Genomic DNA, 27,148 nt, shown 5'->3' with positions numbered 1-27,148 from the left:
ACCTCTGTGCTGCCCCCCCACTCCCCCGCCCCACGTGGCAGACAGCCCAGCCCAGCAGGAGGCCCTTATTTGGATTTTCAGGAAGGCAGCCAAGAAGAGCTATTCATTATTCACAAATGAATGGCCAGTAAAGACAGCATTCACCCCCCATTCCTTGTGCTGGAGCTGAATGCATTAGCGGCCTGAAGAGGAAGGGCTGTCAGTATATTGTTCCAAGGGAAATGCAATGTTATTTGGATTTTAAAAGTGTGGTTTAAAAAAAGAGGTTTCACAAAAACCTCCAAAAAATAGTCACTTTTATATCCTTGGGCTCAGTTTGGTTGTGAAACTGAGTCCCCCTAAAACCACGTTCCCTTACTGAGTTTATGATTAATCTTTCTATCCAAAACTTTATTCCCTTTCTTGTCCCCTCCGACCTCAATCCTTTGCTAACTGAACACTAATCAACCAGAGTCAGATGACTAAAACAGTTGCTGTCGATAACATCGTTAATGTACTAAAATGGCTGTTGGAGATATAATTAAGGTTGTTAATTATATAAACAAACTCAGGTTGTTTCTCCAGGCCAAGCGAGCTACCAGATCCCCGAGCCATGGACCACCTGGCCAGAGAATCATAAACCGAAACATCCTGACCCCTGAAAGTATGATTAAGACATGTCACAAGACGATGACTGATCCCAGCTTCACTGGTCTCCCCCTTTAAAAACACCCCTAACTCAAAGACCAGATTGGAGTGGACCTGAGGCTTGTCTCCAACTCCCTTGCTTGGGGCCCTGCAATAAATGCTGTACTTTACTTCACCGCAGCTGGGTATCAGTAGATTGGCTTTGCTGTGCTTCGGGCGAGGGGACCCAATTTCAGTTTGGTAATAGTTGATCTTTAAAATCAGAGGAATCCCTAACATTCTCTTTATAAAATTATTGTGGTGTGCTAGGCTTTTGCCTTATGAAGTTATAATAGTCCAGACACATAATAGATACCTGCTTTTATCTTTCTAATGTCCTTAGATGCCAAGATATCTGTAATAATCTATCTCCGAAAACATTGAAGCTTTACAAATATTCTATAAAGTAATAGTTTATTGTTGTGGTTATTTAATAAAGTAAAAGTTGTTTGTATTTAAACATATTTTTGACCAATTTTAAGGAGATAATTTTATCTTTACCAGAACTTAACCACAAAATTACTATTTTTTGTTGATGATGAATTGATTGGAAAATAAAGTGCTAACAGGCACCATTTAAAACATTTGTGAATGACTGCTTGAAATTAATACTGAAAAAAATGTTCAGGAATTAGATAAACTCATACGTACCAACCAAGCCTTGTGTAGGGAAATGACAAGTAGTAAGATGCTGAGGGGCTAGAAACATGATTCAGTGGCGGAGAGCTGCCAGTAAACATTTCCTGTATGCTCCTCTCCAAAGACTGGTACATGAAAGATAAGGAATCCTGAAACAAAATGATTACAGACAGAAGAAGACACAGCATAATCAACAAAGCTACCGTTTCCTGCCAAAAGCATTAGACTTTAGGAAACAAGTTTTTACAAGAGCTGAAAAATAACATCGATTCCTATCAACAAGATGACTTAAGACTGGCAATTAGGAGAGTGAAATCACACCCCCAGTGTGTGCTCACAGATGGGAGTTATAGCCCTAGAGGTCAGGGCCATCACGGAAAGAAAGAGTCAGCTGGGATTAACCTAAACCAAGTCAGGATGGTCTATTACTTTGCAGAATGTAACTGAACAAAATAATTGTTACGATCTAAAGTTTTTCTTTAAGATAAGTTCATTCAAATCTAGAACTGTAATTATATTTGTATGTGTATATATGTGTGTGTGTATATATATATATATCCTTCTTTTCTTTTCCCCCTCAAAAAAATGAACTGAAATACCACCAGGAATGCTAGAAACCCTCCCAACCACACTCAAATTGAGAGGCTGCTGGATTTGCTCTGAGTCCCAAGAAACCGGGCAGGCACGAGGGGTCACGTGTGGAGTGCTGGAAGCTGTATGCCAGAGAAATGAGGGGACAGCAAGCCCCTCAGCTTGGGATGCTGAATTGTTCTTAGCGTGGTTACTGCAGAGACACAAATACAGACCTCAGTGGCCCTGAACAACCTGGCCAGGCACCAGATCCATGCAAGTTTAGGGAACACAACTCGAAATCCACCCAGGGGTAACATAAGACCAAACAAGAATTCCCGGGCCTGCCCCAGAGCAGAATCAGCTCAGAGCCATGGGACAGCCCTGGACAGCTCAGGCTCCAGAGAAGTGCAGGTTATAAGGGCCCTGCAGGAAGGGACCGTGCCTTCCGTTTCTCCAGTCTAACACCTCTGGCAGGCCATCCACAGATTGCTCATCTGCTGCCCAGCTCTGGCATCCTCATTCATCCAGGAAGCACCATGCCAGGTACCACCCAGGCCTTGGGACTATAAAGTCCTTCTCTTACACAATTTTCCCTTTGCAAGGGAGACTGATCTACATAATTGCAAGACCAAATGAGAGTTGTTTTGACAGCTTCCCAGGTCTAGGTGTGGGTACATAATTTGTAGAACTCATTGCAAAATGAAAATGCAAAGTTCTTTGTTCCCAAGTTATTAAGAATTTTAAAGCAATGACAGCAGAGCATTAAACCAAGTGAGGCGGCCTTCTGTGTGACCATGCAGGCTGCAGACCTGTGAAGCAGGCCCTGCCCGGGCCCTCGACCAGCTCACAACGTCGTCTAAACCCTTCTCCCTCTGCAACTCTGGCAAGTACCTTGTATCCCTTATCTTGTGTTCCAAGCAAACAAGACTACTCAGATTTCCAAACATCATGAAACTTTCCCAATCCACTACCAGAAACATATGCTCACTGATGAAAAACCATCTAGTATTCAAGGCCTAACTCAAATGCCACCTCCTCCACGAAGCCTTCTCTGATAGTAGGGATATAATTTTTTATCTTCATGAGGGTCTATGTACCCACCCCCACCCCCAACCATAGGATTTGTTGCATCCTACTCACAAATGGTTATTTTTGTATTTATCTCCCCTATTAGACTGAAATTTTCTAAATGTCAGAGGCTATTTCCCTTTCATCTTCTATCTCCCTGGTGGAATGACACTTAAGATGATCTCATGGAGGAACTTCACATGCAGTGGTGTCCCCTTGGTGTCGGGCCTTGCACAGTGAGCCTACAATATTGCTGACACACTTTGCCTAAGGACAGAGCAGAACTGGCCCCACGGCCACCTTGGGCTCCACCTGGCTTGCCAAAGGCCACTGAGGTCCAGACTCTCATCATAGGATGTTTCTGGAACAAGCCAGACTTGGAGGCCAAGGATACTTGCGAGCCTGGCTCATGCCCAGGTGACTTTCAATGAACGATTAAACAACCAGCGACTCTACAAAACGTGGTATCACAGGAAGCGGCAGGTGCCTATCTCTCCATTAAAAGCCAAAAATTCTTACCACAGTCCAGGAATCCACACTAAAGAACGCTCCTCGTTTGGTATAGTTTATATTTTTTCCAATATCTTTAGTTAGGGCTGCAGTCACGTTTCTATGAAAAACACTTTTCTGTACTTTTGAGCTGCTGGAAAGAGAGAGGAATAAACTGGTTAAGACTGAGGAAATAGCAACTCCCCCTGAATAACTGAGTTGAAAACTATAGTCAAGTTAATCACAGGTTAAAAGGCCATAAAATTTTAACATCTGCAAGTTGAAGGAACAGCAACACAAAAAAAATTTTAGAAAACCTTTTATAGGAGATTCCACAACATCTTTTAATAAACACATTTCCAAGGTTGAAAAAGCCTGTCCTTACAAACGTAAGTTCTATAGGTGTATAAGTTTGAATTCCTTCCAGATTAAAAAAAAAAAAAAATCAAAAGTCAACATTTCATACAAATGGCCAAGAAAAGGTCATAGCTGTTCGGGAAAGCAGTATGCAGGTAGACTGATTTATCCTTAAAGACATGCAAGAATTAATTATACAATAAAAATACATTTTCAAATTCATGTTTTAACCAGTCTACCAATCAGATGCCTAAAGAAGCCAGGCAGGTTTCCGAAATGCTTACAGTGGAAGCTGGGCAACAAATAAACAAAGGAGGCCCGCGTAAGATACCAGCCAGTGTAGGGATCCCGACAATCTAGAGCTTGCAAACCCAACCTGAAGGCGTTCAATTTAATTAAAACAAAACTTACCTAATCACATAAATTAAAAAGTGAGGGCTTACCTGAACACTTTTTGCACATTTTCAATTCTTTGGAAGCTCTGAACTCTCTCTCACCTTAGCTTTTTTTTTTTAATCTTTTTTTTTTATTAATAGCCATCCTTTTTTTTTTTTTTTTTTTTTTTTTTGCGGTACACGGGCCTCTCACTTGTGGCCTCTCCCGTTGCAGAGCACAGGCTCCGGACGCGCAGGCTCAGCGGCCATGGCTCACGGGCCCAGCCGCTCCACGGCATGTGGGATCTTCCCGGACCGGGGCACGAACCCGTGTCCCCTGCATCGGCAGGCGGACGCTCAACCACTGCGCCACCAGGGAAGCCCTCACCTTAGCATCTTTCATTGCAATGCCCTCTTTTTGAGTATCGGACTCTTGCTCACTCTAAATATCTTGGTTGAAGCATCAGTTCTTCACAGGAAGTCTCCTGTGACTGAGTTAGGACACTTTGTGGTACATCCTGAGCACCCAACACTTGTCCTTCCTAATACTCAAGGGTATTTACAGCGCCCATCCACCCGCCATCCTCTGAGAGCAGAGACTGTTTCTGTCTTGTTCACAATGAGGTCTCTAAATGCCTGAACTAGTTCCTGGCACATAATGATGAGGAAATATTATTTTATAACTTGTACTGCTTTATTGTATTATTAGGAATAATATTTATTAGGATTAATATAGTTATTAAATGCATGAATGAATGGTTGGTGGTTGGTACCTGAGTCCAGCAGGGAACACCACCCCCTAGAATACAAAGCAGACCCTCTGGCCCTCTTCCTCAGAAACTGAGAGGACTTCTCCCCACCCTGTCTTGTTGATAATTACTTTTTCAGGGTGGAATTGGGCCAAACTTTATGAATAATGACAATAATGATGGTAATAATAATAATACTATTAACTCTCATTTACCAGTTAATGAGCAACTTACTAATGTGCTAATTGCTCTACATCCATTCTCGCACATAATCCACACCATAATTCTGGGAGTAGGATATGCATTTATTCCAGTTTGCCAAAGGAGAAAGCTGCAGCTCAAAAATAATTAGGCAACTTGTTTAAAACTCACACAGCTATAAATGGCAGCCCTGGAATTTGAACCTCTGTCTACAAAGCCCATGCTTTCAGAGTCTACTGAGCACCCCTCTGAGCGAGTGAGATGTTCTTTTTCTATGAGCCATTTTGGAATCCACTTACCTGTGGGTATGGTTTTTCTGGCTGCCACATGCGATAAACAGAGGGTTCTCAGGTAGGTTGCAGTTACTGGGGAAATAGTCAAATGAGTTAGGCAGTTTTCTACCTTCTTTTCAAGCATGAATTTTTCTGAGAATCAGTGTAACATTTCAAACCACCTCCAAAAGTCTTCATGCAGTGGTTTTATGACTTAGCCAGGCAGGACTGGTAAAGGGCCTGAGTCCTACTTAATGAGGGTGGATATGCAGGTGCTATTACGATAACCCAGGCAGCGCCACACGGCTGGTCACCCTAGACTCACGGCCTTCCCCTTCCCTCCCGTTTCCACCTGCTGAGTTCTCCCTGCTGACGTGAACCGTCTCAGAGTTACAGACAGAAAGAAACTGATTCCCAACTGTGCTACCTTTTGCCCATCTATGCTCAATGTTTTGATTTTTCATTCTCATTTCTTTAAAAACAAAAACTTATAAACTAATAATAGGTAACTAAGTATCCCTTTCTACAAGTGAAAAGGTTACACTGTAAGAGTCTCTTCCAGAATGAAGACTCTTCTGAAGGAGAGGAAGCTTTGGAGGTCACTGAGGGAGTTTCAGGGCAGCTATGAAGGAAGTATGAGCCTGGGGCAAAAGGACTGGTTGCTGGAAAAGGAATTCAGAAAAGAGGTGAAAGATGCTGAAGGCAAACTTTTCCCATCAAAATCTTTCTTAGGGCCACAGCTTTAAGCTGAGGAAAAGGTTTTTCCTCAAATTCTCTTTTCTGCACCACCGGGATTTAGACGGCAGCCTTACAAGGTTAGCACGACAATTACAAATACTTTTTGAGTTAAGTAGAGTTCTGGCTGGGAACATAACTACCATTATTTCACTGTTTCTTTAGGAAAATATACTATGAGTTTCAAGTAACACAAATTTGCTTTGGAAGATCACGTTATCAGTAAGTTAAGAAGTGGTTATAATGTGAAAATACATATGCTTTTCTTTCTGTCATGAGTTTGCATTGTCTTTCTTTGGAGCATTCTCCATATTTCCCATAAAGTTGCATAAATTCTGATGAATCTTTCTTTGCAAATGTCTGTAAAGATACAATCAATTCATGGAATTTTCTGCCTTGATAAATTAAGACAGATCAAGAGACAAGAAATCTGTTTTTTTCTCAGTTATCTCCTCCTAATTAAAGAATAAGGTCCAGCTACAGAACTTTCCTTAACTATGTTGGACAACTGAGCCAAAGACAAACACCAAAATTGTTTTTCCAATTTAAGGATCAATACACTTGGACTTTATAAAACAAATAAATGTAGGTCATTCACTCTAACATGGCCATGTGTTATGAATCCCTCCAATATAAATTTAACTTTTTTCTAACACTACTACTAGTAGCCCACATTTATCAAGTGCTTACTGTAGGCTAAACCCTTTACATGAGTGATCTCATTTACTCCTCACAAGGCCCTATGAGAAAGATAGAATTATTACTGCCTACAGTTCATGCATGAGGAAACTAAGACTTGGAGAGATTTAACAATTTGCTTGGGATAGCTCAATAGACAGTGACACGTCTCTTAAATTCCAAAGTTCATCCTCTCTACAACACACATGGACCGAAACACCCACAGCCATAAAAGAGCTTGGGATTTCAATGAAGGTTAATTTTCACTATTAAAAGTGCTATTCATATCGGATGGTTTCCATCTGCCACACTGTTACTTGCCGAGTCTTAGAAGCAAGGCTAAGGTTGAATTTATCAAAGGGAATTTTGTTTCAAATCAACACAATATATATAATTGTGTTGTATATACATATACACACATATATATACATATGTTGTGTATATAATATAAAATATAATATATAATTATGGTTAACATTCTTTGAATACTAGCAAATGTTTTAAGGGCAAAGGACCATCATGCAGTGTACACCGTTCTGGAGCTGTGCTCATACAGGCCCCTGAACTTAAAAAGCCCAACCCTCCTATGATCCTCACCCAGAATAGCCACCCCAGTGCAGCTCCTGCCACAGAACCCTCTTTCTCCCTGCCCACTGCTGCTTCAGCTTCCCACCCTGCCCTTTCCCTGCAGCAGGTGCTGCCTCCAGGGGTCCCTATCCAGACCCATCCCTACCCTGCTCAGTTCAACAGCGTGGGAGGGAGGGGCTGCATCCTCAGCGGTAGGGTCGGACATGGGTTCTGAGAGAACCTTGGCTCCCTCGGGCCATGAACAGATTCTGTGAGAGCCGAAATGTCTACTACAGCTGGATCTGGGGACAAGACCAGTCTACCCTCTTCTACACGCCATCTGAGTCTCTGATGGACGCTCCTCCTAGGTGTGCTGGGGAGGAACAGAAGAGCTGGAGGTTGAGCAACTGTCCCATCTGGGCTAGATGTCAAATTCCAACAGAAGCCTGAGCTTTATGAATGCATTCATTTCCAATTTCATTTTGGAGTGCGGGGGTTAGGTGAAGTAAACTTTTAAACCCTAGAGCCCTGAGAGCTCAATCGGGTGGAGAGGAGGATGGCCACATCCACTGCTGGAGCCTGGGGAGGTGGACACCCCAGCCCACAGCATGGGGTCTCCCAAAAGAAACAGATGCAGTCCAGCTGTGGAAGCAGATTCCTTCCCACCTGAGCCATTTCTCCCAGACCACAAACCTTGCAATATCTACCTCTTCATCCCTAAGACAGGAGAGACATCAGCAAACTTAAACAGATGGGAGCTAGTTGGAGTTTTGAGAGAACAGTTTCCATTCTTTTCCTTCTTTTCTTTTTTTTTTTGGCTACGCCACGTGGCATGTAGAACTTCCCCAACCAGGGATCGAACCCATGCTCCCTGCAGTGGAAGCACAGAGTCTTAACCATTGGATCACCAGGGAAGTCCCATTCTTTTCCTTCTTGATTAGGAGAGGATAGCACTTCATGAGACTTACTTGTTCTTCATTTGATCAATTGAAAAACCTGAGAGTTATGTTGGGGACAGGGTAGCAAAGCAGGGAGTGATTGGAAGGAGAAATAGAGTAAGAATTCACCTGGTCCCATTCTTTAACATGAAACTTGTTAGACGGTAAATATTAGTGGACCAAAATGCCATATCATCCAGTCCTCCTAGGAAGTATTCTTGAAATTGTTCCACCAAAAATGGGGACTTTCTAGAATAAGTGGGATAAAGCTATGGCACAGAGAAAGAAAAATAAGTCAATAAATAAATGAATCAAGTGCTTCTCATGGTATCTTTATAACACTTTAAGATTTTGAAGAATAAACGCCTTTACCTTGGAAGCAGCTAACATCTCACCATACCTGCAACATAAGCAATAATTTTGACCATGAGCTGTGGTTTCCACAAAGAAATGAGGCAAATTAATGAAGATAAGACTCCAGCAACATGTATCCACTATCAAGCAACTGCCTTTGAACAAGCAAAATCCATAAATCCAATATCCATTCTCAGAAAACTAAAACATTGGAAAGTTAAGGAAGTCACAATAAAATCGACTGCAAATATTCCTCTAGTTACACTTACATTTCCAAGAACTGGAGGTATGAACAGTCAACAATGGCATTTTTGGTGATGACTTCTCGGCCATAGAGTTTCTTATAAATTTCCAGGAGATCGTCAACAGGCACATACCTGAGAAAAGCATTAGAATAAGAGTTGTTTTGATTCTGAAGTTGAAGATAATAACAGCAGCAGTAGCAGCTACCAGTTATTCCAGGATTATTATGTGCCAGACACCATGCAAAGGGCTTTACATTCATTATCTATTTAATCCTACCAACAACCCCGAGTGGTTAGTGCTATCATAGTCCTACTTCACATACAGGAAACTAAGGCACAGAAAAGTTTGATAATTTGTCCAATGCTGCAGAGCAAACTGGTACCCTAATCCAATATTTATACAAAGATAAGTAACTATAAAATATAAAAAGAATGTTTAGTTTTGTGAATTCAGAGTTCAAGGAGCAATATAAAGTATTTTTATTCTCTTGAGTTGAATTACTCTCAAGAATCATTGTTTTAAAAACACCAAAAATGGCTCCTTACCCCAACATCCTACTTTCAGAGTACATAGTGGAAGGTAGTAAAAGAGAATTCTAAGTCAATCTTTTGGTTCACAGATATTAGTTATTTCAGTTGGAAGAAGAGCAGCATTTTAAAAATTAGATTTATACTGTTATCTTTTATCTTTATTTAAAAAAAACCTTAGAATATACCAGACAGAAATCACAACCAATAAAACCTGATTTTAGTGTATTTATAAGAAGGAATCTATTGAGATTTCCATTTTTTACTTCACAAGCGCACCAGAATGGTCCTCCCCATAAACATAGCTTAAAACGCTAGACAAAATAACAAAAATATTTGTTTAGATGAATCACCAAGCTAACAAGAAAGTGAAATTTTTCCAAAAGCCAAAAACAAATTGAAACTGGAAACTTTGGGAGGTAAGCATGTGGGAAGCCAGCTTTTGCCCTGGAGACATCTGCTAAACCTGGGAACCTAGGAGTTTTTTGTTTTGTTTTGTTTGTTTGATGGCTGTGTGGTATGCAGGAGACAGGAGATAAAGTATAGGAACCACCAAATACCAAAAGTGGGCCATCTCAGAGGAGACTCCTCATTAAAGGCTATACCTTCTGCACAAATATTAGCTAGAAATAAACTCAACATACCAACAAGGACAGCAAAGAAACCTGCCTATCTTCATCTTGGCAAAGGATAGAGAGAGGGGAAAATATCTCCCCTGAGAACCGGTAACAACTACCCAGCCCCACAAATGTTTTGTCTTTCATTCATGCCAGCTGTGTGGTCAGAAGAACTTCAAGGGTTGAAAGTAACTTAATGTGGTCCCAGGTGGTGCCTTGAGGTAGCATGCAGAAGGCAAGACAAACCTTCTCTGGAGAAATACAACTCTAATGCAAGCCTCGAGTAATTCAAGCACCAGTGAATATAACCAAAAGAAGACAAGATCCCTGATGGCGCACAATTTGAAATGGACGTCTAATCCAGTGCAGATGACCTTGTGTGGAGAGTTAGAGAAACCTCATGTCACTGCTACCACCACCTCTTCCTGGGACATCCAAAGCCCAGCTGGCCTCATCTGATCTGGGAGTGACCTGTTGGTTCTGGGCCTCCCTTCGCTCTAAGGTAGATGGACCAGGGATGGGAATGGGCAACTTGCCAAGCCCCCAGCTCTACTTCCTCTTTGTTCTGTAAGCACTCCTCCCAACTCTCAGCTCTCCATGGTCAGGGGCTGAGGCTAGGACTGAGGGTTAGAGTTATGTCACCTGACTGCTTAGTAAACATATGAAGAAAAAACAAACAACAAAAAGTAATTACAGTAATATCTGGTAAAGTGGACTTGAAGACAATAAGCATTGTGAGATATAAAGAATCACCAGATAAAAAGTTCAATTCACTAGAAAAATATAAGACTTTAAAACTCGAATATACTTAACAACATATCTTCAAACACATGTATGGCAAACTAACTACAAGGAGAAACTGAAAAATTCAACCATCACAGGGGGAGATTTTTAAACAAATTTCTCAGTAATTGTTAGACCAACCAGATAAAAATAGTAAGACTATCTTAATTATAGCTTACAAATCTTCTGATTTGAGCAGTACATTTAATAAGCTTGAGCTAATAAGTATATATATAACATTAAATCAAAAATTGGAGAATTAACATTCTTTTCAAGTACAGATGGAAAATTGATAAAAATTGATCATATGCTAGACCTTAAAATCAAGACTCAAATTTCACAGGAACCGAAGAAAAGTAGAAGGAAGAAAATAAATATGAGAAAAAATAATGAAAGAGAAAAAGAACATATAGTAAAGAGGATCAACAAAGCCAAAAGTTTATTTTTTTAATAATAAAACTAAAAATATTAGACATGATTAATTGTTTAAAAATATAAGAGAAGGCAGGATAAAAAACATTATGGATAACAAAGGAACATAGGTACAAATAAAACAAGAAAAAAGCATAAGACATTATGAACTACCTTATGCCAAAATGTTTAAACACTTAGACAAAATGGAAAAGTCCTAGAAAAATATAAAACTCTTTAAGAAGAAACTGAAAAACTGTACAGTCCTAAAACCATTTAAAAAGTTTCTTAAGAGTCCCTACTTTTTAAAACATCAGGCCTAGATAGCTTTACAGACAAGTTCTACCAAACATTCAAGAAATCAAAGTTATAATCTTACACAGACTTCCAGAAAATAGCAAAGGAAGGCATACTCCCCACCTGATTTCATGAAGCCAGGATGACTTTAATACCAAAACCAAGCACAGATAGAAGAAAGGAAAATTACAGTACAAACTAACTCATAAAAATAGATGGAAAAACCCTAAACATCAAGAAGAGATGAAGCAAATATAAAAAAAGATGATATAGCTTTGCAAAATTGGCTTTGTGCCAGGAGGTAAAGTTGATTTAATACTTGCAAATAGATTAGTATAATTTACTATATTAACAGATTAACAAATAACTATCTCAACAGATGAAGAATAAGAGTTCAATACACATGAAATTAATTTATAATAAAAACTACTAACAAACTTGAAATAGAAGGAAACTTCCTTAATTTGATAAAGGATACTCCCAAAAATCTAGAGCAAACTTGATGAAACATTGAAAGCATTTTCTTTACAATAAAGAACAAGAAAAGTATGCTCAATATCACCACTTCTATTGTACTGGAAATACTAGCCAATATGATACAGCAAGAAAGAAATTATGGGTATAAAGACTGAAAAGGAAAAGCAAAAGCCACGAAGACCCAACACAGCCAAAAATAAATAAATGAATTTCAAAAAATTGTTACAATTTGTAGATTATGAATTGTGAGTCAATTCAAAAGAATCTCCTGATAATTAGAATAAGATAGCTAAGAAATGTTGCTAGATACAAAAACAAAATTAGAAAGTCACTTACATTTCTATACACCAGCAATCAATTAGAAAATACAATTGTTTCCAAAAGTTACCATTTATGGTACTAAGTCTAATAAAATGTGTAAGACCTCGATGGAAAAACTTATAAAATTTTAGAGTCATTAAAGACAACTTAAATAAAACATAGCATATTTTTGGATAAGAAGACTCAATATTGCAAAATTGTTAATTCTCTTCCAATTCATCTCTAGAGTCAATAGAATTCTAAACAAAATTCCAACAAGATTTTTCTTGGAACTTGGCAACTTGATCCTACCAAGAGCCAAGGCAAGAGAAGGGACAAGATACATTTGAAGAAAAAGGACAGGTTGGGAAATCAGCCCTAATAGATGTCAAAATGTATTAAAGCTGTTGTAATTTTAAAAAATCAGTATTGCTCAGGGAAAGTCAATTAGACCAACAGAACATGATAGAAAGCCCAGAAACTGACCCACATATGTACGGAATTTTAATTTATGTCATAGAGGGCATTACGGATCAGTGAGGAAGGGCAGACTATTGATAAATGGTTCTGAGACAATCGGTTATCTCTACAGGAAAAAAGTAAAATTTCTGTCACAGAATATACAAAAAATTAACTCCAGGTAAATTAAAGATATAAAGTTAAGAAATGAAACTATAAATGATTTAGAAGGCTACGTAGGAGAATAACCTCATTCCCTCAAGGTAGGGAAGGATTTCTTAAATAAGACATCAAAAGTACAAATTACAAAAGAAAGGATTGATATATTCAACTACATTAAAATTAACAAATTCTGTTTATCAAGATACACCGTAAGTAAAAAGACATGCCACAAACTATAAAAAGATATTTATAACAAATAAATGATAAATGGACAAAGATTAGAAACCAGAATATACAGAGAATACTCAGAAATAAAAAGAACAACCCAACAGAAAAATAGGCTAAAAACCAAACAAAATGTTTTCACTTAAAATGAAATACAAACAATCGATAAAATACAAAAGAATATTCAACTTCATTAGTAGTCTGGGAAATGCAAATTAAAACTTTAAGGTGATACCATTACACACCAAACAGGTTAGAACAGTTTTAAAGCTGGACAATACCAAGTATTGGAGAACACACAAGAAGCAGAACAAAGCTGATGGGAGTACAAATTGGGAAGACCATTTTGAATGACAGTCTGGGATTATTTACTTAAGTTAAACACGCATAAGCCCTACAGCCCAGCAATTCCACTTCTGGTGCCACTTGCTTGAAAGACATTCCCCTCTGGTGCAAAAATACATGTGCAAAAAAGTACATGGCAACACTATGTGTAAAGCAAAAACACTTTACACTACTTACACATCCATCAATATTAGAATGAAGTCATTTTGGTATATCCACTCAATGGAGGACCATATAGTAGTGAAAATCAAGGAACTACAGCCGAACATATCGATATGATTAAATGTCAGAGAAATAATTTTAAGCAAAAACATTTTTACGTTTAATTACATTAAATTTAAATTTAATTTTAAGCAAAATACATGCTGTGTAATTCTATTTATCTAAAATGAAAACCCATATAATATTTTGCATATGGATATAGCTACATGTAGTAAAACTATAGAGAAAAGCAACTTAAGTTGATTAAGAAAATGATTAAGAAAATCTAGGGTAGTGATTACATCTGGTGGGAGAAAAGGTGATGTGATAGAGCGGGAAGGACTTGGAGCTTCTAGAGACCAGCAATGCTCTACTTCTTAAGCTAGGTGGCAGCCACACAGTGTGCATCATCTAATTTTTTTATTTATAAAAATACATTATTTTATATGTTTGGCCTAATTCACAAATTTTTAAAAGAATCTACTTAGGCTATTCTAATCTTTAGTTTTACTTTTCAAAATTTACGAATGCAGAAGGCTCCTAATTACATTGCAAGTTATATTTCCTAAGGAAAAAATAGTCAAGCTCCTAACTGCCATTTGGTATCACACATTTAAATGTACATTGCTCTTACCAGTGCCGTGAGAGGTAATTAAAATTAAACTCAAACTGGCTCAACACATCTCCTCCTATGATATGAGAAAAATATTTGCATCTGGTGAGTTAGTGACAACACATAGCATGCTTCTTTGAACACAAGTTTGCACAATCCAGATTATTAGTTCTTCACATTGTTATAGGTTCCCATTCATTGTTTTAGGTATAAGCACGTCTTTAAGAAAAAGTGATCTTTTAAAATTTTAGTGAAACACATGAATTAAGAAAGAGTCACCCATATAACCAAAAGGTTTTTTACTTTAAGAAGGACCATAAGGGTTCTTTGTAAGTAAACACCACTCACCAATACTTTGTATATTTAAAGGTAATTTACTATAGGAAAAAAAAGATGGAGTTTACCAATTTAAAGCTAAAGTATTAGGAGACACTAGGCAATGAATTTAAATCCAATTTAAAAAGCAACGCTTTTCTAAAATAATGACGCAAATAAATGATAAAACGTAATGGGTTTTTTTTACCGAAAAAAACATGCAACTTTACAGAAGTATATCTCTATATGAAATGAGGTGTTACTGTACTCCAAACTGCAATATTAAAGTAGAAAGCTAGTGGCAAGAGATTTTTAAAAATACACATTTAAGGTACAATAGTGACTGCAAGTGAAATATAACTAGCACAAAAGAAAATCTGGTAAATGTAAATAAACAGTACCGAAATCACCAGCCGGATGTGCCTCAGAATAGGAGCCGTGAAAATCAATCTGAGGAAAAAAAGAGACCCATTTGTTATATCTCACAAATTAAAGCCCACAATGAAGTGAGTCGCGAAGAGGTGACAGTCTAACCCAATGATTGTTGAGAATGCCTAGTGATGGACTCGCTTTTCAAAGAAACATTTAATTTTATTGCTTTATTTGTTAAAAAATGATATTGGCAGCTGAGTTGTATACTTAATATCTTGAGACAGATAAAGCTACTGCAGACATTTGCATCGAACAGGATGCATGGAAAATCTCTACTAAGTGCAAGTTTAAAGTTGGTACAGAACGGTATTAATATCAATGAATGACCAGAGGGGACTTTCAGAAGCTAAGTCACCAGGTAAGATCACAATTTTTAGTGGTGATACGGCATCCTCATATAGAAAAGTAAGAAGGAAAGAAAACAAAAACATGTGAACTTACTTTTAAAAACGGTAGAACCAAGTAGTAGGTATTTATACCTTTGTTAAGAGGTACAGCTTGAATAAAACATACAATTTTTCAAATATGGTTTGTGACTAAAACAGAATATCACATCCATTGCTGTTTTCAGTGCACATTGGTCATTCTGCCCACGTGGATGAATTTACCCGGGAAGCAAGAAGAGTAAGAGGAATGAACAGGAAAGATGGAAATCTAACAAATACCGCGTTGGGCAAAGTCTTGTTTCCATGTGAATCTGAATAACCTAAAGTTTTCCTTTTCCTAAGAGGGTCAGTTTTGGATCTTGGGTATGACAGTATCACTCCCATAAAGCCATTAAAACCTGAAGATATGTACTCACGGCTCCCATTGTCCTAAGGAATCCTTGTTCAATACCCAGGCTATGCCAGCTGACATCTGCCACCATGTGAGAGGTAATTCCAAACAAGAAAGCTACCAGTTTCTCTGTGTCCTGCCAAATGAGCAAATTAGAGTTGTGTGTGTGTGTGTGGGGGGGGGGTTATTTTATAAAAATCTTATTAAAGGATTAATACAGATGAATTCATTTCCATCGAGACTTAACAAAAAAATCAGAGACAGGTATATTGTAGTTTCCCAAAAAACACAAAGGACTTTTAAAAATGTTTTCGAGTGCCTTGGAACTGCTTTCAGATTAATTTACTATTAGAACAAAATGACCAAGTGACATAGCCCAAATTTTTAAAACATCATTTATTGCAGATAAAATTGAAGGTATAAATTTCAAAACACAAACCCATCATTTATTCAGGTATTAACTAGCCATTTACTATGTCCCACATGCTGTGTTTGGCACTGCAGGCACGACGGTGAGCAGCCCTCACAGAGTCTGGGGTGGGGTTGCGGGTCACAAATGGGGTTAATGTAGGAGCAGAAAGAGTACTTGGCAGGAACTGAGTATCTTTAGGCTTAGAGGCTGTGCCTACCTTATCCCAGGGAAGGGGGTAGTTCTCCCGGATATAATGAATGCTTGCATTAAGAAATGGAGTCCAGTGAGTACTTTCTGACACTTCATGAAATTGTCCTGACAAAACAAAAGCAACCCTCAGAATTCCTCCTTAAAAAGTTGGACATTCTCAATCAAATCTTCCACCACCACCTGATGTGTTACTGCGTCCCTTCGCCTTCCCTCCAAGCCTCTTATTTTCCTGAGTCAATGTTCCAAGGAAGCCTCTAGAACAGAAGGGCCAGTCAAAAGAAAAAGGAGCCTTAACTGCTCATAGCATCTGGAAACAGCTGGGCTGCAAGAAAAGCTGGAAGTATTTAAGTTCTGTGCCTTAAAGCTAAGGAGATAAGTTAACCTTTTTTTTTTTTTTTTTTTTAGGTTTTGGGGTTTTTTTTCAATCTTCTTTTCCATCACAGTCAGCCTCCCTAACAGCACAAAAGACAAAAGTAGATACTCCAAAGGCTTTCAAGCATTTGAGTTTATAATATTTTTAAATGGGGTGTCTCATATGCCTCTTTATTCCCACAGGAGGGGTGAAAAAGACAGGAACTGACATCTACTCAAAACCTTCAAGTGCCAGATTCTTCAGGGAGTGTCACGTGTCACAGCGGCAATCAAAAGCAAAACTCCACTCAGATCTCTCAGGTCAACTTTTTTATACCGTTGTGAAACTAAAAATAACCTAATCGGGTTTTGTTTAATTGAAGTATAGTTGATTTACAATGTTGTGTTAGCTTCAGGTATACAGCAAAGTAATTCAGTTATACATATACATCTTTTTCAGATTGTTTTCCATTATAGGTTATATAGTCCCCTGTGCTTGATACAAATAAACTTATTTACAAAACAGAAATAGACCCACAGACATAGAAAACAAACTTATGGTTACAAAAGGAAAAGGGAGGGAGGGGGATAATTTAGGAGTTTGGGATTAACAGATATACACTATTTTATATATATATATATATTATATATATATATATATATATATAAATAACCAACAAAGACCTACTAACCAGTTTTAAATCACTGGTCTCTCTGAAGATGATTTTCAAAGAAGTTGTAACTAAGCAATCTGATTTTCTCCAACAGTTTTCCTAGAGATAAACTTACCATTCCTATTCTACAGAATACAGCAAAAATCCAGAATTAAGTATACCAGTAGCTCTTTTGACAAAACTTCATTTAACCAAATTGCTGGATTAACCGAAGCTCCTTGTTCCCTCTGTAAATCATATGGACTGGAAGCAAAAGAAAGCCACATCCCAGGACTGCTGGATGCTGGCAACTAGCAGGCCACTGTGCATAGGCCCAAGCATCTCGGTCCCCATGGCTCTGTTACAGTTTATGGTAGGTCAGCCATGTCTGTTTCTAATCCTGTTTATTAAGTCAATTGTCCTTGTAACTATGATGATAGAATTTAATTAGGTAAACTGATGAAATATGAGTTCAAAAAGTGGCTTCTTTGGCAACTAAGTATCTAAGAAATTTAAGTCCTTTCGAAAGATGCAATAAAAGTGAATCACCAAAGAAGAAAAAACTGTTGAAGTAGATACGTATGAGAGAAAGATAAGATTTAGAAAAACTGAGAAAATCTAGGAGGAGTCTGGGTGAAATTCCATGTAATGGTACATGTTTTGTAATTCTAATTGACCTTTTCACTTCAGTCACATACTGGTCCCAATCTTTATAACAGATAAAAGGGTATATCTTATCTACTGATGTATTTAAAAAAAAAAAAAAGAGAGAAAATGCTGGAGTTTGCATTCCTCTTACACTCTTCTCAGAACCTTTATTATTGTGTTGGGGTTTTTTGGTCTCTAAAAAGGGCATATGGTAAGCAAAAGTATCTCAAATTTAATTGACAAAAAAATCATTTTTACTTCTTTCTTTTTCTGTGCAAGATATCAAGAAGCTGTTAAAAATATCAAGAGACATTAAAGCCTCCTAAATACAGTTTGGGAAATGCTAAATTAGAAGTTATAGGTTATCCTATTATTAGAAAGAACTACAACAAGCAGGCAAAATATAATAATAGGATAGAGAAAGGATAGTGAACAGACTAAGAGGGAAACAGGAAAAAAAACGTACAAATAGAGAAACACAAAAGCTGAGTTATCTGGGATCGTAACTAGAGGCGTGAGCAGCTGTAAACATTTCATTGACTTTAAATGTATCACTGTACTGGAAAAAAAAATGAGATAATGGCTGATGACCCTAAGACTCCAAAAATGGTTTATGTGGCAACCCAATGTACTGGATGTCTTTCATTGGTCCCCCCAGACTCACTTTCCGTCCTTCTCCCTCCTGCACTGTTCCTCTGAGGTGACCTGCTTCAACTGAATACTTTGTCCTCTGGCTTGAGGTGGGCTGGTTTTGGCCAATGGGGAGAACTGACAGGAGATCAGAGAAAAGGAGGAGAGAGAAGGTGGGGTATTCACTCTCCCAGCTCCCCTTCTGTGGGGTCACAGGGGGCTGGCTGCGTCCCTGACTCAAGGTCTGGCCCCATCAAGTGACCCTCTCCCCGCAGCTGTGTCTGTCCCCTCCCCTGCACTATGCCCTGCAATTTTCTTGTGTCCTGTCCACACCTTTGTAAACTGTTCCCTTATAAAACTCCCCTCAGATTATTCAGTTTGAGTATCTCTTCTATGCCTCCAGGGGCCCAGACTGAAACAACTCATAAACCCGGTTCACTAATAACATTACCTTGGATTTGCATAAGACTTGACAAAATAACATGCATTAATGGCAACAGCAATTCAGTAAAGCTGCAAAGCAGGCATTAATTATTACTATTAATTAAATAGTAATTAACTAGATATTACTGTGTTTAGATGTGGAAACTGAGACTCAGCATGGAAGTGACTTTTTCAAGGTCACATGCTAACAGACAACATAGAAGGAACAAAAACTCAGACCTTTTGATTTCTTTCAAAATGTTTTCTCTTACTGCCATGAAGCAGGAAAGCAAGTCAGGGTGCTTAGAATAAAGCTTTCAGAATTTCTATGCTTAAGCAGGTAAGCTTTGGTTAAATGGAAAATGCACCTAAGTCATTGATCAACAATAGTAGAAAATATAATGTGTTATTTTATATTTTTTTGAGTCCTAGCTATTGCTATCACCCAAGGAAAAGTGACACCATTTGGTCTATAAATCTTTCGCTTACCTCTTCCGCAGATTCTGGGGTAAAAGGCATCAGGAAACACGGTTCCAGCCTGATATGCATCCTGGTGTTCAAGTAACAGCTGGGGAGCAGGAAAATATAGAGATTAGAGGGCAAGCGTCAACAGTCTGGGAAAAGCAGGCCCAGTCAATCTCCAAGTTTGGGAAGTTAGAACAATGTGATGGCGGGGAAGCGGGTGATGGAAGGAAGGAAGGCGTAAACAAAGAAATTATAAAAATTCATGTATAATCCAAACAGCACCCTGCCACGTAGAACTTCAAGTTCTTTCCTACCAAAAGCAGACAGGCTGATTAAGTAGTAGCAAAAATCACCTGTTTGAATTTTATCTCCTTTCACTTCTTCTGTCCACCCACTAGAGCAGGATTTCCCCAAGGCTATTTCACTGACCCAGAACTGGTGTGTGGTAAAATTTTCAACAATCTAGTGACAATCAGTGAAATGAGAAAAATACAGACATATGTACATATATATGTGTATGTATATATATATATATATATATATACACACACACACACATATGTTTAGAGTTGCTACCTGTGCTTTAGAGTAAGATTATATCCTTTATAAGTTAAAGGTTAAGATTATAAGCTTTTGGAGAGTTAAAAAATATCCTTTCCCCCATTAAAATGATGTACAAGTCAGTGGTAGAGGTGTTCTTTTCAGCATTCTTCCTTGGTGGCCTGGCTCACTCCATCCCATTCCGACCCCCTTTATGGCTGTACCCAGATGCACGCCAGAGTCTAGAAAATGAAGAGTACATTTCCCAGCCTCTACTGAGGAGCCCACTTCTCCCTCTTTTGCTCCTTCAGCCAGCAAGGAAGTGCTTGGCCTTTCCTCAGCAAAGGTGGAGGGGGCCCAGGTGATCACAGGCAGAGTGCAGGGCATCTATTTTACTTGTACGGAGGGTGGCTGAGGTGATGAGACCCCAGAGCCAACAGTCAAGGTGGTGGCTTCTTCCTTTCCAAACCACACAGGAGACAGCTGGATGTGGAGCTAGTGAATGGGACAGTGGCTGTCTGATTGCATGGTGGTCCTGGCAGGCCAGTTCTGCGTGTTTTCCTGGGAATCCATTCTGGACACTCAGCTTAGAGCTCGCTCCTCCATTTCTCACAGTTTATCAGCACTGAATCCCCTAATACATGGTCTTATGCCCCTCTCAGCATACGCTAGCCAGAGGGGTTTCCATGATCTGCAAATGAACTCTGACACCATGGGCAAAGTAGAAGTCTGGCACTCCAACTTTTTAATTTTTCAGTAGGGACTTACTAATAACATAGGCTATATATGAAAGCAACAAAGAAGTACCTCAAAGAACTTAAAACATAAGGAAATATAGTATCATCTACTTTTTGTTTTTGCTTTTTCAAGCAGTGTCTCATCCCCGGTCTTCTAAAGATAGAATCTCTTCCATACTGATCAGTAAGGCTGACCATAGGGGTACAAGGCCAGCATATCCACTCCCACTACAGTGCTTGGCTCAGAGCTGCACATTTGATGGAAGCTAGTTCAGCTAGAACTTTCCCCAAGACTTCTCAGCTAGAGCTGTGGGGAAGATACCTTCCTCTCATCGGGGATTTTAAACTTAGAGGTTGAGTCCTGGATGGCCAGTGTCTTCCACTAGAAGAGAGAGCAACATCTAGACCTCTTGGGTCCAGCTCTTTCTCAGGTCTATCAGTTACATGAACCCATAAAGTCTCCTTCTTTTCTAAAGATAGCTGGAGTTGGACTTTTGCCACTTAAAAGTAATAATTAACCTTATTGAATATTTACCTTCCAGCCACTGTTTTTCACTTTATATGCATTAAGACTTGTTGAATCTGCATCTCCCAGTGAGGCTGTGTCATTTAACAGGGAAAAATAATTCTAAAGTAAAATTTTAAAAGTAAAGGTGTCAGAAAAATAGTCAAGAAACTGCTAGGGGGAAAAAAAGTACAGAGGGAGGAGGTATCCTTCAGATATAAAAATGTATTTTTAAGCTACAGAAATTAAAACAGTATGATATCAGAACCAAAAGAGACAGATCAATGAAACAGAAGAGTAAAGAAACAGACTCAAGCATAGATAATAATTTAATGCATGATAGAGATGAATAAAGGACGGAGTAATCAACAATTGTGTTAGCACAATCCCACGGCAATGAGTATTTCATTTTTGCAGGGAATCCATACTTAGCCTAGGTGACGCTGACTTGAAGTTGACATTACCAACAACAGGTCACTGGATCAGTATCATGCTTTATGTCAAAATGATACAAGATGAATTAGAGAGTTAAACGTCAAAAATAGAGCCATGAAATTAACAAGACACATCTTAAGTGAATATTTGTTTAATCTCAGAGTGGGAATGATATTTCTAAGGAAAACATACAGGCAGAAACCACGAAAGATGATGCACTTAACTACACAAAAATTTAAATGTTTCTGCATGGTTAAAAGCATCAGAAACAAATTTAAGAGAAAAATAAATAACCACAAGAATCACTTGACACATGACAGGCTACTATCTTTAATAAATAAGCCATTCTCCACATCAAGATTAGTATCATAATAGAAAAATGAGCAAAATACACAGGGAAGGGCTTCCCTGGTGGCGCAGTGGTTAAGAATCCTCCTGCCAATGCAGGCGACATGGGTTTGAGCCCTGGTCCTGGAAGATCCCACATGCTGTGGAGCAAACTAAGCCCATGTACCGCAACTACTGAAGCCCACATGCCTAGAGTCCATGCTCCGAAACAGAGAAGCCACCGCAGTGAGAAGCCCGCGCACCGCCATGAAGAACAGCCCCCGCTCGCCCCAATTAGAGAAAGCTCGCACGCAGCAACGAAGACCCAAAGCAGCCAAAAATAAAATAAATTTATGGAAAAAAAAGACATAGGCAATTCACAGAAGAGGCGATAGAAATAGTCAATAGACACTTGAAATATATTTAACCTCATTAATAGTAAATCAATCGTTTAAATGTCTATTAAACCAATAACAAAATACCGTTTTCACATATGAAATTGGCAAAAATGAAAAAATAATTTTAAAAAATGGACCATAAAAGTGAATCCATTTCCAAATCTGAATATAAAGAAATTTCAATGAAATACATGAACAATTAAGGATATTAACCCTTTCTTGGTCATGTATATCTTCCCTGTCTTTTCCTTCTTTTTTTTTATTTGTTTCTGGGCCAAGGGGATTCGACTAGCAGGGCCAGGGCTGAAGGGATTTGCCAGGTAATGGATCACATACAAGGAGATCTAGCGTGTAAGAATATATATTGAGGATGATGGAGGCCAGGTTTCTCACTGTTGGAGAAAGGAGCTACAGATACACACATGGAGAAAGCTAGAATAAATCCTGTGCTGATGGGTTGGAACTGGAGATGTTTTTGTGTGAACTCAGGGTTTTAAATAGGTAAAGAGACAGACACAAAAGTCAACTTCAAGTGAAATCTGGGACAGTTTGAGCATCAAGATAAATAATGTTAGTAATGTGATATAAACCACTGAATAAAATAGGAATCCATGACTGTATACTAATATAAAGAAATAGATAAATGGGGAATAAGGAAAAGCTCTACCTTACAGCAGAATGCTAACTAATAAATGTAGAAGGAATGATGGAATCAGATAAACAATTTGGCAACCACCAAAATTATTTCAGGCAAGAATAAGCAATGGATGCTAAAAAGTTTGAGGAGAAACAGGATATTTACATTACTTCAATATATCTCCTCACAAAATATTTACTTACTAATTAATTTAAAAAGTAGAAAATATTTATTAACTTTCCAATATAAAAATGCGGCAGACACCATCTTAACCAAGAGATAAAATTAACATCAATAGGACTTCTGCTTCCAGAAGTGGGTGTACTTTTCCCTATTCTTGCTAAATAAAACTCAAACCCTGGGCATTGTATACAAAACGAATATAAGATGACTAAAGGTGGAGATAAGTATGCAGATTGGCTAAGAAACTCAGGACCTGAAGAATAACACTGTGGTGAGTTCTGTGGATTTTCTTTTTACTTCATATATCCCAAACTGGATAATGGAAAAGCCAGCCACCAAGAAACTCCAATGGGTAGAGACAGAACAAAACAATGCCACAACAAAAGCCTGCTCTCTCTAGCCACAGAACCAGGAAATGGACAGCCTAGCAAGACAGAGGACTTCCACACAATAACCTTTCTACTCCAGGTAAACATCACAGAAAAACCTGTGGTCCCACCCTTCCTCACCACCAGCTAAGGTCTAGTGGGGAGCCTAGACTTGTCCCCTCACCAGGCTGCAGTAAGGTGCCCCAGTGCCCCAACTTCAGTGGTATCAGAAAAGGCTAAGGAGGGAGCCAGGACTTTCATCCCTCCCATCCTGCCCCCTACCCTTTGATGTCAGTGAGACCATGAGGAGAGCCTAGGCATCCAATCCCAACTGGCAGTAACAAGGAATCTCTCCCCATCCCCACTGGGGAGGGGGGCAGTGTCAGAAGAAGCCCAGGGGAAGTCAGAACATCCACCTCCAGCCAGCAATAAGAGGCCACCTCTGCCTTCTGACATCAGTAGAGGCAATGGTGAGGAGTGGCAATTAGGCACTCCTACCCCTCCTGGCCAGAGAGGCATCAGGGCAGGCCCAGTGGGGAGCCTTGAATTCTAACCCCAGCTGGCAGCTAGGAGGCAGTGTCCCCAACCCTTTCCCCGACCTGACTGGTATCAGAAGAAGACAACTAAAAGAGGAAGTTTAAATAAGATCCAGAGTCTCATAACCTAATACCTAAAATGTCCAGGTTTCAATCAAAGTTCACTCATCATACCAAGAACTAGAAAGATGTCAAAAGGAATGAAGAGATAATCAGTAGATGCCAGCATTGAGATGGCAGAATGTTTTGAATTATCTGCCAAATATTTTAAAGCAGCCATCATAAAAATGCTTCAGTGAACAATTACGAACACAGTTGAAACAAACAGAGTCAAAGAAATAGAAGATATAAAGAAGAACTGAATGGAAATTATAGAACTGAAAAATACAATAGCTGAAATAAAAGTTCAGAAATGGTACAAGTTGACATCATGTGCCTTCTGGTAAGAGGCAATGAGAAGAATACAGCATCACTTCAATGGTCTATAATATTTCTGCCCAAAAATAACCTGCAGGAGAATCTAAACATGAGGAACCATCAGACAAAACCAAATGAAGGTGCATTCTACGGAGTTACTAGACTGTACTTTTTCAAACTACTGAGGACAATAAAGACAAGGTAGGCCTGAGGAACTGTTAAATGTTGGAGGAGATCAGACAACTAAACACATGCTCCTGGAACCATAAAGTATATTGAGACAACTGGTGAAATTTGTAAGAGCCTGAGGATTGGGTGATAGTGTTATTTCAATGTTGATTTCCTGATTGTGATTATTATACTGTAGTTATATAGATACATATAGTAGTTATATATATGTATATGTATATACATGGTGTCCTTGTTTTTAGGAAATATAGTCCCTCCTTATCCATGGTTTTGCCTTCCTTGGTTTCAGTTACCCATGGTTCAAAAATATTAAATGGAAAATTCCAGAAATAAAAAATTCATAGTCTTAAAATTGGGCGCCATTCTGAGTATCATGATGAAATCTCGAGCCATCCTGCTCTGTCTGCCTGGAACGTGAATCATCCCTTTGTCCAGTGTATCCTGCCCATTTGTCTCCACTATTAGATCTACTATCAAGGTAGCACAGTGCTTGGGTTCAAGTAGCTCTTATCTTTCTCAATAATGGCCCCAAAGCACAAGAATGATGATGCTGGCAATTTGGATATGCTGAAGAGAAGCTGTAAAGTGCTTCCTTTAAGTGAAAAGGTGAACACTGTAGACTTAATAAGGGAAAAAAGTGTATGATGAGTTTGATATACAGTAAGATATACAGGAAGAACTACTGTACAGTAAGAACAAACCTTCTAGCCATGAAATTGTGAAGAAGGAAAATTGTGCTAATTTTGCTGCTGCACCTCAAACTGTAAAAGTTACAGCCACAGTGTGTGATTAAGTGCTTAGATAAAATGGAAAAGACATTAAATGTGTACAATACTTTGATAGACCATATTCACATAATTTTATTATAGTATATTGTTTTAATTGTTCTACTTTATCATCAGTCATTGTTGTTTCTCTTACTGTGCCTAATTCATAAATTAAGCTTTATCCTAAGTATGAACATATGTATAGGAAAATACAGTATATATGAGGTTCGGTACTATCCATGGTTTCAGGAATCCACTGAAGGTCTTGGGATGTATCCCCCGAGGATGAGGGGAACTACTGTACACAAGGGTGTGTTGAAGGGTAATGATTACCACGTCAGCAACTAACTCTCAAATGGCTCAGGGGAAAATCAATACGTATACAGAGGCTCAAAAGGCAAAAAGGATAAGTTATCGACAACTGGGGAAATTGGGTAAAAGGCATACAAGAATTATTTGTCTAATTTTTTCAACTTTTCTATCAGTTTTAAATTATTTCAAAATAAAAAGTTAACATAAGGAACTGGTTAAATGAATTATGGTACAGAAAATATGTAATGGTTTAAAATTATTCTGAAGATGTCTATTGATATGGACAAGAACAGATATATGACTATATCTCTGATATGGTAAATGACAAAAAAGGCAAGTTTACAAAATAATGCGTAACTTAAAAAAAAGAGAGAAAGTGCTAATAAATGCAGAGAAAATGCCTGGCATGATTTAAAGCAAAATGTTAACATTGGTTATTTCTAAGTTTTTTTTTTTTTTTTTACAATGAGTTTCTATTAATTTTATAATCAGAAAAGACGAAATCTATTCTATGGGCAGTGAGGGAGGAGCAAAGCAAAGAGAGGACAGCAACCAACCAAATACCATTGTTTTGGTTCCTGGTTAACATACCACATTCTGTTTATTGTTGCAGAAAGAGAATAAAATCAGGGCAATAATGACACCATGTGAGGTACACTTGGTCCTTACAGTTCTTATAACTTAGTAAGTTGGTTTTCTCAGCTTTATGCATTAGTCTCTTATTAACTTGATTAGGGTAAGTCAAAGTCATTAAAATGTAGTCACCTCTGGATGTATCAGCAAATGATAATCCCAGAACCAACAAAACTCAGACCCCGAATGTGCAGGGCTTGCTGAGATACCGCCAGCCTGTGGGGGTCTGTCTGGCATCCTTTGGGTAACCTCCCTCTCTATCCTTTCACCAAACTGGGACCAATGAGTCCAGCAGTCACCAAAGAGCAGGTTTTAGTAGGGAGAAAGAGAAACTCCAAAGATTCCCACATATGGAGATATAAAATAGATCACCAATCCTTGAAAAGGAATTTTTGACAACAAGATAAAAGGTAAAAGTAATCCCTATCTGTCTTCATAAGTTAAAAGGGGGAGGTGTGTATCCTCAGGACATTTCCAATGATGACATCAGTATTTGGATTAGGACCAATGCTGAGGGGAAGTATG

The 27,148-nt window shown here is 38.5% G+C and overlaps 1 protein-coding gene across 6 annotated transcripts in view; it reads right to left on the bottom strand.

Moving 5' to 3' along the window:
* The window catches only part of GPLD1 (glycosylphosphatidylinositol specific phospholipase D1), an 87,983-nt gene that overhangs the window by 20,380 nt on the left and 40,455 nt on the right, over window positions 1-27,148 (bottom strand). For 4 of the 6 annotated variants that reach the window (XM_060307971.1, XM_060307969.1, XM_060307970.1 and 1 more), the window contains 11 exons: window positions 19,664-19,742; window positions 16,477-16,574; window positions 15,873-15,983; window positions 15,040-15,088; window positions 14,345-14,399; window positions 8,930-9,037; window positions 8,679-8,706; window positions 8,436-8,575; window positions 5,416-5,481; window positions 3,466-3,589; window positions 1,318-1,454 (listed from right to left, as the gene is read on the bottom strand). In XM_060307971.1, coding sequence (XP_060163954.1) covers window positions 1,318-1,454; window positions 3,466-3,589; window positions 5,416-5,481; window positions 8,436-8,575; window positions 8,679-8,706; window positions 8,930-9,037; window positions 14,345-14,399; window positions 15,040-15,088; window positions 15,873-15,983; window positions 16,477-16,574; window positions 19,664-19,742 — 995 coding nt within the window. The remainder of the gene's footprint in view (window positions 1-1,317; window positions 1,455-3,465; window positions 3,590-5,415; window positions 5,482-8,435; window positions 8,576-8,678; window positions 8,707-8,929; window positions 9,038-14,344; window positions 14,400-15,039; window positions 15,089-15,872; window positions 15,984-16,476; window positions 16,575-19,663; window positions 19,743-27,148) is intronic. The other 2 variants (XM_060307972.1, XM_030881281.2) reach the window with 1 other exon arrangement.

This window comes from Globicephala melas, chromosome 11 (assembly GCF_963455315.2).
Source record: "Globicephala melas chromosome 11, mGloMel1.2, whole genome shotgun sequence".
Taxonomy (NCBI): Eukaryota; Metazoa; Chordata; class Mammalia; order Artiodactyla; family Delphinidae; genus Globicephala; species Globicephala melas.
This window is presented reverse-complemented; position numbering and strand designations above follow the sequence as displayed.